Source organism: Calidris pugnax, unplaced genomic scaffold (genome assembly GCF_001431845.1).
Source record: "Calidris pugnax isolate Ruff unplaced genomic scaffold, ASM143184v1 scaffold13, whole genome shotgun sequence".
In the NCBI taxonomy this organism is placed as follows: domain Eukaryota; kingdom Metazoa; phylum Chordata; class Aves; order Charadriiformes; family Scolopacidae; genus Calidris; species Calidris pugnax.
The window spans coordinates 18,766,785-18,780,057 of NW_015090810.1; the positions used below are offsets into that span (position 1 = coordinate 18,766,785).

Genomic DNA, 13,273 nt, shown 5'->3' on the forward strand with positions numbered 1-13,273 from the left:
TCTTCCCCGTGCTTCTTGTCTGCCTTTGGCTGCAAGAGCCCAGCCATCAGCGGCACTAGCTGGTGCCTGGCACCTTCCTGGCCACAGGCAGCTGGACCGATGCCGGTGGGGATGTGCCGGGCTGCCCGCACCCCTCTCCCCAGGCTGGGAGCCCCAGGGGCCAGCTCCTCCCCGGGGGTCAGAGCGGGGTCCAGCCTGACACCCACTGTGGTTCCAGCAACATAAATAACAGTCGCATTTGGGACAACGCACTCAGCATTTTGAAGCCTTTGAAGAAAAGGAAAGGGCTTCAATGGGTTTGGGGTCAGGGCCCCAGTGTTTTCGCTCGGCATCACTGCACGACTCAATGCATCTGCAGAGTTAGTGTGTTATTACATACAGCAGGACAAAACCATCATTAACTTCTTATAACAGCATTATTTTATTGCTAGGTTTTGTCTAGAAAAAAAAAAGGATCACATTTGTAAGTTCTGTTTCTCACAAGAGCCGAAACAAACCAGACCTTTTTTGTTAAACAAACACAAGCCTCATACAAAACAACAGGGCTGATGGATGTTAATCTCGCCTACTAAATATGGATCCCATCTGGAAAGGTGAGAAAGCTCTAGATCTTCCCTGCTTCTCTGCCAGGGAACATGACTACTGAAAATCCCATCCCCCTGACACCTTTTTTCTAAAGAAAAAGAATGGTCGGGAGAGATTTATCAGCCAGATCTCAGCATGCCAGAAGGGTAGGACTCCAACCCTCATGCACCTGTCCCTCTGAAACTTTGTGTACAGAAATATCAGTGATTTCTTGATCAGTTGAAATCGAGTAGAAAACAGCAAGAGGGTGAGACACCCACACAGGCAAGTACAGTTTCGACACGGAAGGCAAACTAAGGAGAGGCCATATCACTGAAATTAAGAATTGTTCATTATTAGTTAAATCACGAATAAAAAGAAGGCAAAGAAAGAAAAAAAAAAAAAAAAAAAAGAATAGAGTCTTTCCACTGTTCTGGAGGAACAAGAGGCTCAAATCCTAGGAGGTGAAAGCTGGGCTGTGGCACAGTCTGATTGTATTTCACATCCAGTATGTGGGCTCTTTCCTAAAAGGTGTACGTAGGGAAGAGCGTATAGAAAGAAAAGAAGGAACGACAATGCAAAAATGTTCTTTCAGCCTTGGCACTAGTCACGGACTTTAAGAGATCAGTAACGATAAATGGGAATTAATGATTACTGATAGGGATTATTCACATGCAATAGCATCACAGCTCCGCATGGCACTTCAGAGGGATGTTAATGGAAAAAAAAAAGCAGAAAGAAAAAACCCAGATCCCTCCCTACAGAGTCTGCAGTCTAATTTAGACAAATGTGGAACGTGGAGATAAAGAAACAAAACTTAAAGGAAAGAAATGAACTAAAAATTCATTATGCAATGTAAATGATGTGAGGAGAATGAAGAGCTGATCAAAAATTCCCAAATATGATATTTCTTTTCTGGCAAGAAGACACAAAGATAGAGACCAATGCCGTCTCCTCCACCACCACCACCAGCTCAAGGGAACTGCCAGGCAGAAGATGGGTAAGCGGTTTTGGGGTTGCAAGTCTGACGACAGGGCAGTATGACCAGCACCCAAGCATCTGGCTGAGGGCCAGGACTCCTACCTTGCGCTGGAGAACCACTTTTCTTTGTGTTTTGCCTGGTGCCTGGTATTTTCCAAGAAGCTCCGTTTTGCAATTCTGCTGAATAAAAACTTTTTTTCTTCAATACTGCTAGAGGCGGGTAAGTGCTACTATGAATTCTGCTTTTACACGACTTCAAAACAATCAGTTTCACAGGTATTATTTACTTGGTGTGCCCTGTGGTGGGTGCAACATTCCAGCTAATTTTCATGATGAGCTCCCAGTGATTGAAAAAAAAACTGGTCTTGCCATATGCTATACATATCTGTAGGCATGTGAATCCACAGAATCTGAATTTGTGGTTGCTTTTCACAAAATGTGTAATGGTTATTTGAACTTATTTTAGGTATTTAGGGCTGTCCCTGAAGAGCAGTGTTTTGAACCTCCTGGGCTGTGTCTGTACTAACCCCTTTGGGCCATGTCCCAGGACCTGGCGGCTGTTTGACCAGGTCAGGCACTTGCTACGGTGCTCTCTGGTCTCAAACAGGACATACCTCTGAAGGGACACCTGGGTTTGGGGGCAGCTCTGAGTAACACCCTGGAGTTGGGAGATAGCTCGGAAATACACCTATAGGCTGGGCCATGTCGATATATAAGATTGTTTCTCAGTCTTTCCTACCCTGAAGAATTGCTGAAGAAAACTGAACGGCCACCTTGCACAGTGCTGTTGCAATGGTTTTCACTTTCAAGCCCCAATACTTTGCTTGCATGAGTTACAATGTGTGTGTACAGCGCAAAGGCTTTTTTTTCCCTTGGGTGGTTTCGGGGATCCCTTCTCCACATTGTGAGTGGAGCAGAGCTGACCCAGGGTTACTGGGATAATTTTGTGTAGTCCTTTCTAAAGCTTTCCAAGGCAAACTACAGCTGCTGTTAATGCCTGAGTGGAGGAAGCAAGCACAAGGAATCCATTCCCTCTGCCACTGCTCTTTATTTCCAGGAATGAGGAAAGGAAGGACAGTGCCGCCCACAACCCCCGGTGGACACAACCTCGCCTTCACATAGCTTCATCTGTGATTTGCCTGTGTGTGGGCATACATATTTTATCCATGTATTTTACAGACTTGCAGAAAAACAAACTCTCTGACCCAACTGATGCCTTAAATAATTCTCCACAGCAGGCACTGCAGGCAGAAAGCCCAGTGCCCCATTTTAAGGTCTGATTAAGCCGTGCTTGTATCAGCTCGGTGGGGATGCTTGTTCTGCTGTCTTGGGAAAGTATGCTGCAGCCCCTGGCCACCACAAGCCCCCGGTCTGCCCACTCTACCCACTCAGCTGGCTGCCCTACCCACTCAACGTGATTTATTATGGCTATTATCACAAAACAATGGATTTTAAGACTCCATCGGCTCAGAGAAAACCCGTAGGGTCTCAGTTGTGTACGCTGAGCCTGCCGAGGGGGCAGCAGGGGAGGTGCAACCTCTCTCTAATGAAGGCACAATATCGCTCTTGGCTCCTTTCACAGGGAGGCGAAATACTATCCCCATTTCTCTGGCTGTAAACAGCACCCGTACGGGCGCTGGGAAAAGCCTTAACTCCTACAGTCAGCACAAAAAGCAGAGGAAACCAGGCAGACTGCATCCCGGGGAAGGATCAGCCTACAGGATTTCCATAAAACCATCGTCCGAAGGGAGAGCAAGTGGGCAGCTCAGGCCCCCGTGTTGTATCTCAGCCTGGGGGGAGCACAAGTCCACGTGCTGTCCCCCCTGACACCAGGAAGTGATCAAACCCCGGGGCTGCCACACGAGAGGTGTCGTTGCAGTGTGTCAGCCACATCCCCTGCCAAGGTGCTCATTAGCACAAAATCTTTGGCACCGTGTATAAATTTAGTTAGTCCCTAAGCCGCGATCCAATTACTTTGTGAGGCAAGGTGATTTTTCTCTTCTTGTAGAAAACCCGCAGCCTGAATCTAGGGATACAAACACCATGAGCCCAAGAAACTGCATGGTTTGGAGATCACACTTGTGTCCTAAATTGCTTCTACATTATCTCTGGGGGGTCTCAGTAGATTAAGGCCTAATTGCACTCTAGTTAATGTGCCTGATGGCCCTGTCAACACCCATAAAAAGAAATTTGGACTTTTATCAGGTGCTTTTGCTCAAAATTGCATGTTCTTAAAAACCATACCTGGGTAAATGACTTTTTTTCTTTGTGTATTTCTCTGCTGCCTCTTCTCTTCAGGGAACTCTGCAAAAGAAGCAATGCTGAGTTATTGATAAAGTAAACAGAAAGCCTGCGAGTTTGGCAGGACTCACCATCATAAAACTAATAGAGGGAAAAGCAAGAAAATTCTCCTGAGCAGCTGGGGAATTAATTTTTTGCATTAATCACTAAAAAAACAAGATGATCGGGGCTTTGTCAGTGAATTTTTCAATGCACAAAACTTCCCCTCCTCCCCCCAAAAGGAATAAAATTAGTTAAAAGTTCACACAGGAAAAAAATAAATCTCTTTTATTCTCCTCTGGACCACCGCAATTTTTGGCAAAACTTTCTTTTCGCATGGGGTGATGATTTATGTTTGATTAATCCAGGGCAGAAGTCCAAAAATGTTACTCACAGTGGATGTGAAACACATTGTGGAAACCTCAGAAGAAAGCAACCCCCAAAAAAAGGGAAGGACATGCATGTATAAGCTACGTGGTGCACATTATTGGTTAAGCCTTACTAGCAAACGCACTGAGAAGCCCTGATAAATACCAGGTAAATCCCCAGGTACTTCTGAATTTACTTAATAAATTAGATTAAATTGGCTTTGTGAATCTTTATATCCCTTTATAAGCGGGTTTTTTAAAGACATGTAAATGATGTCACCACCACTGCTTGGTTTTCGGAAACCTCTCAGCACTCAAAATGGGAAAAGCACAGTTTTCCTGAGAAGAGGGAGATGGAGCACCACCGGGACACTACCAGTGTTTGCACTGACTTGTGTCTCAGGAGCAAGTTCCAACTGGTGAGCTGAGTCTCTTTAGAAAAGGCATATGTTTGAATTGCAGAGGTTGAAGTATCAAAGGGGAATGACAGATATTGGACAAAAAAAAAGGCGGGAAGCTAGAAACTACGGAGTCATTTGAATTCAAAGCTGGCCGTATTGCGGTTTGTGCCCAGAGCCTGAAGGCTGATACTCCCCAGCAACCACCCTGACATTGCGGCCTCTTTTATTTACTGCTTCTGTTTGTATTTGCTCTGCAGGGGACAATTTCCAGCTGAGGCAAAGCCTGGGCTGTCACAGGCTTGCCCATGGCGTGCCTCCCCTCTGGCCCCTGGGATGGAGCAGCGTGCCTGGACCAGCACTGGCACCCGCATCCCATGGGCTGCCTCCTGGTTTTTGTGACCCACACTAACCCATGGGCCCAGCGAGGAGGAAGGGAAAGCAGGGAGAGGCATCCTGTTAACTAGTTAAGTCCAGCCTCGTGCCTGGCCGTCAGCTGGCAGAAAACACAACGTGAGCGCGGGGACAGGCGCACACACCCCACACAAATCCTAACCCAGAGCTTTCCCTGGCTTTGTGGTTTCTGACTGTTAAGCTATGCAGCTACTGCAAATTATAATTATTGCACGCTAAGACAAATCTCTCCTTCTGCTCTTTGTTACACGCAGTTAAGTAGTTAAAACCCATTCATACACGGCACCATATGCCCAAGACATACTACAGTTTATTTTTGCTAATCTGCTCTCTACTTTAATCCAGTGATTTCCTATAACTAATGAAGCTGAGTAAGAGAAATGTTTTTTTCCTGCGTGCTGAAACAGTTTAATGAAAAAAGACTTTAAATGCTAAAAACATCATATGAAAATCTGTTACACAAGCTAAGCCAGGACAAACAGTTACTGTTTTCTTTTGTTGTTGTTGTTGTTTTGTATGTGGTGTTATTCTGGAAACAGATATGTAACTGAAAGCGGTCACCTGTCAGCAGCATCATGCCCCGGTGTGCAAGATGGGTCACTATGGCTGAAGACATATGGGGCATAGCCCTGGCCCTCACACTCACTGCTTTTCCCTTTGACTTCAAGCAAGAGCAGTCTGAGCAAGAGGAAGTTGTCTGGTTACTGCATTTAATTTGTAAGCCCTTAGAGTCAGGCATGAGTCTACCCATTTCTGTAGAGCCCTCAATGCAGGATTGTAGCAGACAGCTACTGGTCATGCTAGAAATGCAAAACCTTGTGTCAAATCCTAAAAACTTCTTGCTCTTCCTTATCAGCAAAAGGTTACACTTAAGACACATCCAGCTTGAGAAGCTAGGGGATATCAACACATGGGCTGTGGTGTGCAAGAGAAAGTAATAAAGCCTTTGCTCTGTTGCACGGGATAATACTTGGAAAACAAGAGGAAGGGAATTAAAATTTAGGTAGGAGAGATGGATCACAGGCTGAGAAATAGGCAGCTAGTGATCTGGCTTTGGAAGATGCAAGCTCCAGTCCTCACTAAAAAAATGGATTTCACAGATCCAGACTAACAAGTTTGGAACATACTGTCCTAGATGGGGCCTCGCTTTAAGCATTTTCACACTGTCTTGTTCAGTTTGTGTAAGAACAACCTTCTGATCAGTGCTTGACTGGGAGATTGCTTTCTATTTCCATAATGCTGAGACTCAACCTTAGGCTGAGTCTGTCCTCGGTGTAAGAAAAGAAATGGGATATTTACCTCTAGGGGCTACCAGCAGATTACAGGCAGAAACCTCCCTCCCACGTGTCTATGGAGGACTAGAAACACAGGTGTGGAGGACTAGAAACACAGGCATAGCAACAGGGGACTGCCTGACCAAACCCCCACAAGCCCTATATGAGAGCCAGGAAAGATCTCCATTTCCCCACCATGGGACCAGGCTGCATGAGTTGTACAAAACTCCAACCAACATAGCTGGTGTTTCAGTTGGACTAAGGGCAGAGGGTGCTGCTGCAAGAAGAAGTAGGTGGAACGCACTATGAGCTTAAATGATTTAAAATGCAAAATGGTGCAATAAAGGAGCACTTCTCCTTGCTGTACAGGAGATTGGCATCAGAAACTGATAGAAATTAACGCTAGAAGGAACATTTCTATACTACTTTTTATACTCAAGAGACCAACTAGCGTTGGCTGTCTACCAAAAAGTCTTTCAGTGATGGTTAAACAAGATTTTATTAGTCCTTTGGTTAACATAGTCTCTTAGGAAAGAGGTTACTCCCTGGAAATTTTCTACTTTCACAGTTTCACTGCAGTTTGATTGGCGCCACATCTCTCGGCTACCAACAAGGGCTAATATAGGGGGGGTAATAAATTACCCAGTGTTTTCAAATGTTTAACTTCCCAGAAGATTATTGGATGCAGCAACTACAGTATAAATAGCAGGAAGAGACACAATTATTTTCACTTTCCCTAGGAGCCTAGCATGGACAGGAAGAGATAATTTGTGTCTTTTGGCGGATTCCATTTTTAACAGGTCCAAGAAGACTCCTGCAAACTGAGCAGTGAGAGCGAGACTTCCCATGCGGGGAACAGCAAGCAGGAGTCAATGCACTGGAACTAAAGGTTAAGCAAGACATGGATATAAAGTTTGAGTTGAGAAGAATCATACATGTAAACACATGATATGCCCCAAGTTTTCATGCTGAAGCAAGTGCTGAGTGGGATGAGAACGGAGCTGCAAACAGGAAGCAGTAAAGAAGGACTTGGAAAATAAGAAGGGAGAACCATGAGTCCCTAAGAGCTGCCAGCCTGTCACTTTATTCACTGCTATTAAGAGGAGCAAGTCATTTTGGGTGCAGTCTGGCATCTGCAGGCAAGCGTGGGCTTGCTATCATACACGCATCAAACTGAACCTGCAAAATCAAGTTGTCAGCCATTGAAGTGACAATGTCTGCAACTTAAAAACAGAGAGGCTGGCTTGGAAAGTCCGGCCCTGAAGGCAATTTCTATCTCTGTGATGTGTGAAGAATTATGCGCGAGCACCACTGGGGCTTCTGAGCTGTATAAATAATGCTCCATGCACAACGACGGCTTGCTACCAATTGCTTTGAAATGGATAATCACAATTTTCATTTGCATTCATTAGAAAACACTGCCTGTGAGAGATCTGACAGTACTTTAAAAAAAATAATGCATGAGTGACCAAATCCGCTTGCTCTAAATACAGAGTAGGAGAAGCAGACTGCTTTCAGATTACCAGCATCTGCAAGGCTAACAGCTTCAGAGTGGCATGTTGGCATTTCATAAGACCTGAATTTTTGCTAGCTGTTGAGACTCCTCATATCCAAGAATGAACAAAAACATCCAGAGAGACATAATCTCTGCCCCACAGTATGTGACTCGTTGGGAGATCTTGCCAATGGACCAACCCTCTCATAGTGGTTACTCTCCAAGAAACACCAGTGATTTAAGTGAGGGTAGTTCTGTTTGGCATGAATGTGAATCGGAAGAAAACCAGATCCACTTGTAACAGATGGTCAGAAGGTGGATTTATCCCCAAGTGATGTAAACCAGCGTTCGTTAACTGCGTCGCTAATCACTACTCAGGAATGCCTCACCGCAAGCGTTTTCCAGGCATTGTGCAGGACCACATGGGAAGACTGTGGTAGAGGATGAAAAAAAGCAGGGGATCTCTGTGCTCCTTCTCTGGCAAATCCCCTCCACACAAATCCAGCTTCGCTGGCCACTGTAGGCCTTTTCCCCCCCTCAACTTTTTGCAGCTTTGGACTTGCTGGATGCTGACATTGGGGGGGGTGCAAGATTCCCCTTCATCTCACTGCCTCAGAGCTCCCCCGGCTTGTCTGGTCTGGTAGATAAAGGCAAACTCTTTGTACAGAGCTCTGTCACTCTCAAATCACTAATGAATAAATGCTTTTAACAAATGCACTACTACTGAAAGAACATGACCCAGACCTGTTTCTTTAGGATGGGAAAGGGATATGTATGCAGCTTCCAGCTACCACACTGCAGCTTTCTGAAATCTCCTTCCCGGTACTGTGGTTTGCCCATTTGGTGAAAAGGAAGCATTTCCCATTTCTCTAGCAGCATCCATTTTTTTTAATGGTAGGATAGGGTGACTTTCCATTCTTTCTATTGTATAATTGACTTTCTTAAGACCTGAAGTGTCTCTAAATTCCAAGTATCCAAGTGAAGTTTTGCTTCGCTGCCATCCCATGCTTCTGTATTACAATGGCTGTGCAGTGAAAGCACAGGGGCAGCTTTTTCCATGAGGACTCTCATACATATCTTCAGGATGGTTAATACAACTGGAAAATACAATGAAATTCTAATTGCTTTTCGGTTGCTGTAGGCCCTTGAAAAAGATATCTCACCAAACCCTGATAAAGCTGGGTTTGACGCAAGTGATCTATATCTGCATTCATTCCCATGTGCATTTCATTTACGAGAAACCTCTAAATACCGCGATATTCATCATTCACATGACCTAGCAAAGCAAGCCACGTCTGAAAAACCATAAGCATTACAATTCAGGATAAAAGCCATCCCTTGAGTAAAAAAAGCACCAAAGCACACTAGCTTTCAGCACCAGCTTAAATTTCCCTAACACAGCATTACTCTATTGTGCTAAGCTTATGAATAGGGGCTTTGGAGGAGCCTCTTTCTTTTGCCTCTTACTACTAACACACGCACCGGCTGTCTCTCATGGCTTCCCGCTTCCCTTTGCATGCAGACTGATACTATCCTGATATTAGCTGGCCTGATGTTTACAAATAATTTGGTATGACAAGTCTGGGAGCGTGCTGGGAAGCAGCAGGGTTGCACCCGCTGTCTGAAGCCCTGGAAGGTGAGACAGCAGCTCCTGGGTGGATGGGAGATCGCTGGGCTAGCTCAGCATTCAGCTCACAACACACCATGTCACTCAATAGTTGGACCGTGGAGGCAGACAAGGGGACTTGAAACCAGTATGATAATTCTTATTAATATGATAAATGCCGTCATAATTGGCAAAAAATTATAACCCCATGAAGTAATAATTGTTATTAATACAATAAAGGAAATCCTGCAACAGGCAGCTGAGATCCCAAACTCTAACAGAGCTTCTGCCCAAACACTTTTCTTAATGACTTCTTAAATTCATTAAAAGGTATTTTAAAAGTCCCTGTCTGTCCCATTTTGTTAAGACATAAAATATCCAAATCACATCACGTGTCACAATATATAAAAAAAATTATAACACACTGAGACCAGACTTTCCTTTTTTAGGGGGTCCTACTTCAGATGAAGAAAACCAGAAAGAAGCCGGGTAGATTGCCACAGACAGCATTGCTTCTCCCCCTCCTGCTACACCAATGCGGGGTCTAATCCCAGCGGTATGTGCTGTGCTGACACTGCCTGAGCCCTGTAATTACCTCGTTAGTGCTATATCGTAGCAGACAGCCCGTGAAATATGTCCTGGGCATTATGTACACACGGAAACAGACCTGTCCTGAAACGGCTTGCCAACGGGAATAGTTCTCGTCCTCGGCCACAAAACCCTACACAATGATACATGCCTGGTGCCTGTAGCCTGGGACATGCTTTGGCACGCCAAGAGAGAAGTGGTGTCCAACCCTTTGGAAACAGCCCCCACCACACCTGCTCTGCCATCCACCAGCCCCATCACACAGCTCAGCCAAGCTGGATGGGGCTTTGAGCAACCTGCTCTAGTGGGAGGTGTCCCTGTTCATGGAAGGGGGGCTTGGAACTCGATGATCTTTAAGGTCCCTTCCAACACAAACCATTCTATAACTCTATGATCACCCAACCCTAAATGCAGACTGTCTGGAAACAGCAATGAACTGCCCTCCCCTCCTTTTCTCCTTGAAAAAAAATGCTTTAAAACCTAAATCCTTTCTGAGAGACTGTAGCACATGTCCTGCTGTCATATCACAGGCCTTTCATTCGGGAGCTGCTGGCCACCAGCCAACTAGGACCGGCTTTACAGAATTGGACTGCAGGCCAGGTAGTGCTCAGAGAGAGGATTAGGAGTTTACATTCCCAAAGGAAGACAATATGAGAGCATTTACTGATGACCAGTGCACACCCAGCCTGGCATTTCCTGTAGCACAGGCCATCTCTTACATAAATGTTTTTTTGGGGGTTTTGCTTTTCAGAGGAAGGCTAAGGCGGCAGCAGATGCACAGGGACAGGTACCTGCTCTCCAGCTGCAGAGATAGAGCCCGCTCACTCTCTGCCACCAAGCAGAGCTATGTACCTAGTGGTCCCAGTACCAGTGTCTCAGCACACTGGAGAAACACACTGGAGAGTTTGACAGCAATGGAAGGAAGCAGAGTTAGACATGGTTTGGACAGTGCTGGTAAAGGAGAGGATGGGAGCTGAGGGCAGCCCCAAGCTCATACCAGGTCAGGACGTTACTGAAGGAATTTTACGGCACTGGGAGGGGGAAAAAACACACAGCTCTGCAATCTCTGTACTGTTCAAGGTATACATGTAAAGAGCAAATCTCACAGAACCTAAAAAAAAAGAGAATATTTCTGAAAGTCTTTTCGCAGAGCAATATAGTCAGAGCTGCATAACATCTGCGCTTTCCGCACTGACAGATCAACAGCCACAGGATTGTTTTTCGCACTTGGGATGGAAAGAAAAATTTTCCTTGAGCAGAGACCTATAAGTATAAGCATATTCAATCTCCCCTGGATTAGAGCAACTTGCTGTTTCTATAAAGTATTAAATGAAATTCTAAAGAAGCAGAGAGATTAAAGGCCAACTGTGATGATCTCCAATGAACATGTCCCAGATAGTCATTGTAATCCTCAGTTGCCCAGCTATTATTTCACAATTTTAAGGACGCTGAACTCTGAAAAAGGGGTTTATAAAAATAGAGCAAAAAGACAGCAAATTCACACTTTGGTGGCTGGTGACATTTTTGAACCTCAGACAGCTGCTACGGGTGACACACTTTCCTATATGTTGTTCAACACACGCAACCTTTTACCAACAGGTGATGGGTCACCCCCAAGACATCCATATTCAGCAAGCCATAGGAGCCAAGTTCAAGCACAAATAAAGTTAGTTCTGCTACAACGAACAAAGGCATCAATTATAGGAATGAAATTCAAGCCAGAGCGTAGCATTTGTAATTAAGAAGCGGCGGAGCCTGGGCCAGGGCAGGTGTGGGTGATGAGAAGGGGACACAGCTCTTGTGAACACACCGGGCCGCTGGTGAGCTGTAGCACACAATGCTCCAGGAGGAGCACATTCTGCAGGGCAAGAGTTACCCCTCATGGGAGAAAAGTGCTGGGGTACGTATGAGCCCAGTTGCAGGTGGACACGGACAGGAGGGAAAGAAATTGTTAGGAGAGAGTATAAATGGCACACGCTGTATTTCCTTAGTAAAACCAGTCTATAAAGATGTGTTAGCAGCAACCCTGTAAATACCAAATGAAAAATTCTACGTGATGGATATAGCTCCTTAAAGATGCACTTGGAAGGGAGTATGACAAGCCCAAGTGGCAACACAGTGCTTTCAACACTAAACTTCAAAATGCACAGAAAAATTATACAGCCAGCCATGAACATTAATAGCAAATTTTTCCAGTGTGAAGCATATTTCTAATACCCTGATCTGGGTGGGTATTTGGGTTATCCTCAACCATTTTTTCTGCTCCTGGGGCTGAGCTGTGGTTGCCTGGGAACCCATTCCCTTTGTTTGCAGGGAGCTGGGGTGAGTCTGTAGGTAAGCAGGAGCTGTGCTCTCCCGTGCTGTCACTGCTTTGAAGCCTAACCAAGCTGCCTCGGCTCCATGCCAGGTTTTGTGGTTCCTGCCTCTGGATACAGAGGGATGCTCCCACCCCAAGGACCAAAGCACAAAATGGAAGGCATATTGTGCATTACTGGATCTTATGTGGGGGAGACACAGGAGGAGCTCTTAGGCTTCTGAGAGCAGCTCCTAGGGAAATGGGTGAAAGTGTGGGGTGAGATTACACTTCTTGGTCTGCTCTGTAGCTCCTGGGAAGGACAGATGACTTTCTGGTACCTCGGCACAGAAGCTAACTGTCCAAATGTAGACCTAGTCCAAATGTAGACCTAGCATGCCAATTCCATGACTAAACCATGTCCCTCAGCACCACATCTCCACATCTTTTAAATACCTCCAGGAACGGTGACCAAGCCACTTCCCTGGGCAGCCTATTCCAATGCTTGACAACCCTTTCAGTGAAGAATTTTTTCCTAATGTCCCATCTAAACCTCCCCTGGTGCAACTTCAGGCCATTTCCTCTCATGCCATCACTTGTTACTTTGGAGAAGAGACTGACACCCACCTTGCTACAACCTCCTTTCAGGTAGTCGTAGAAGCCTAAAATGGCAATAAAGATGCACATTTCAAACAAAAACAAAAAACAACCCAAACATTATGCTCGATAACACCCCAAGTTTCCATTTCCCTCTGTGGGATGAGCTGCAGACACACAGCTAGGGCTGGTTTTCAGGATCTTCTTATGCATAAAAACCTCGTACCCTCCAGTCACCACAGACATGACCAGCCCTGAGAAGAGGAAGCAGGCAGGGACCGTGCCTGCACTGCATTGGGCTGCTTGGGAAACTTCTCCTCTACCATTTCCTAGCCTTTTGAGTGACTGAATTTGTAACCCTAGTCACGTTGTACACAGTATTTTTATTATGATAATTATTATGGTAACAAATGAT

General features: G+C 45.3%; 1 protein-coding gene across 4 annotated transcripts in view; it reads right to left on the minus strand.

Moving 5' to 3' along the window:
- The window catches only part of MTCL1 (microtubule crosslinking factor 1), a 106,658-nt gene that overhangs the window by 47,421 nt on the left and 45,964 nt on the right, over positions 1-13,273 (minus strand). For 3 of the 4 annotated variants that reach the window (XM_014938594.1, XM_014938596.1, XM_014938593.1), the window contains exon 4: positions 3,790-3,849. In XM_014938594.1, the coding sequence (XP_014794080.1) occupies positions 3,790-3,849 (60 nt within the window). Of the gene's footprint in view, positions 1-1,647; positions 1,726-3,789; positions 3,850-13,273 lie in introns of all 4 variants that reach the window. The other variant, XM_014938592.1, reaches the window with a different exon arrangement.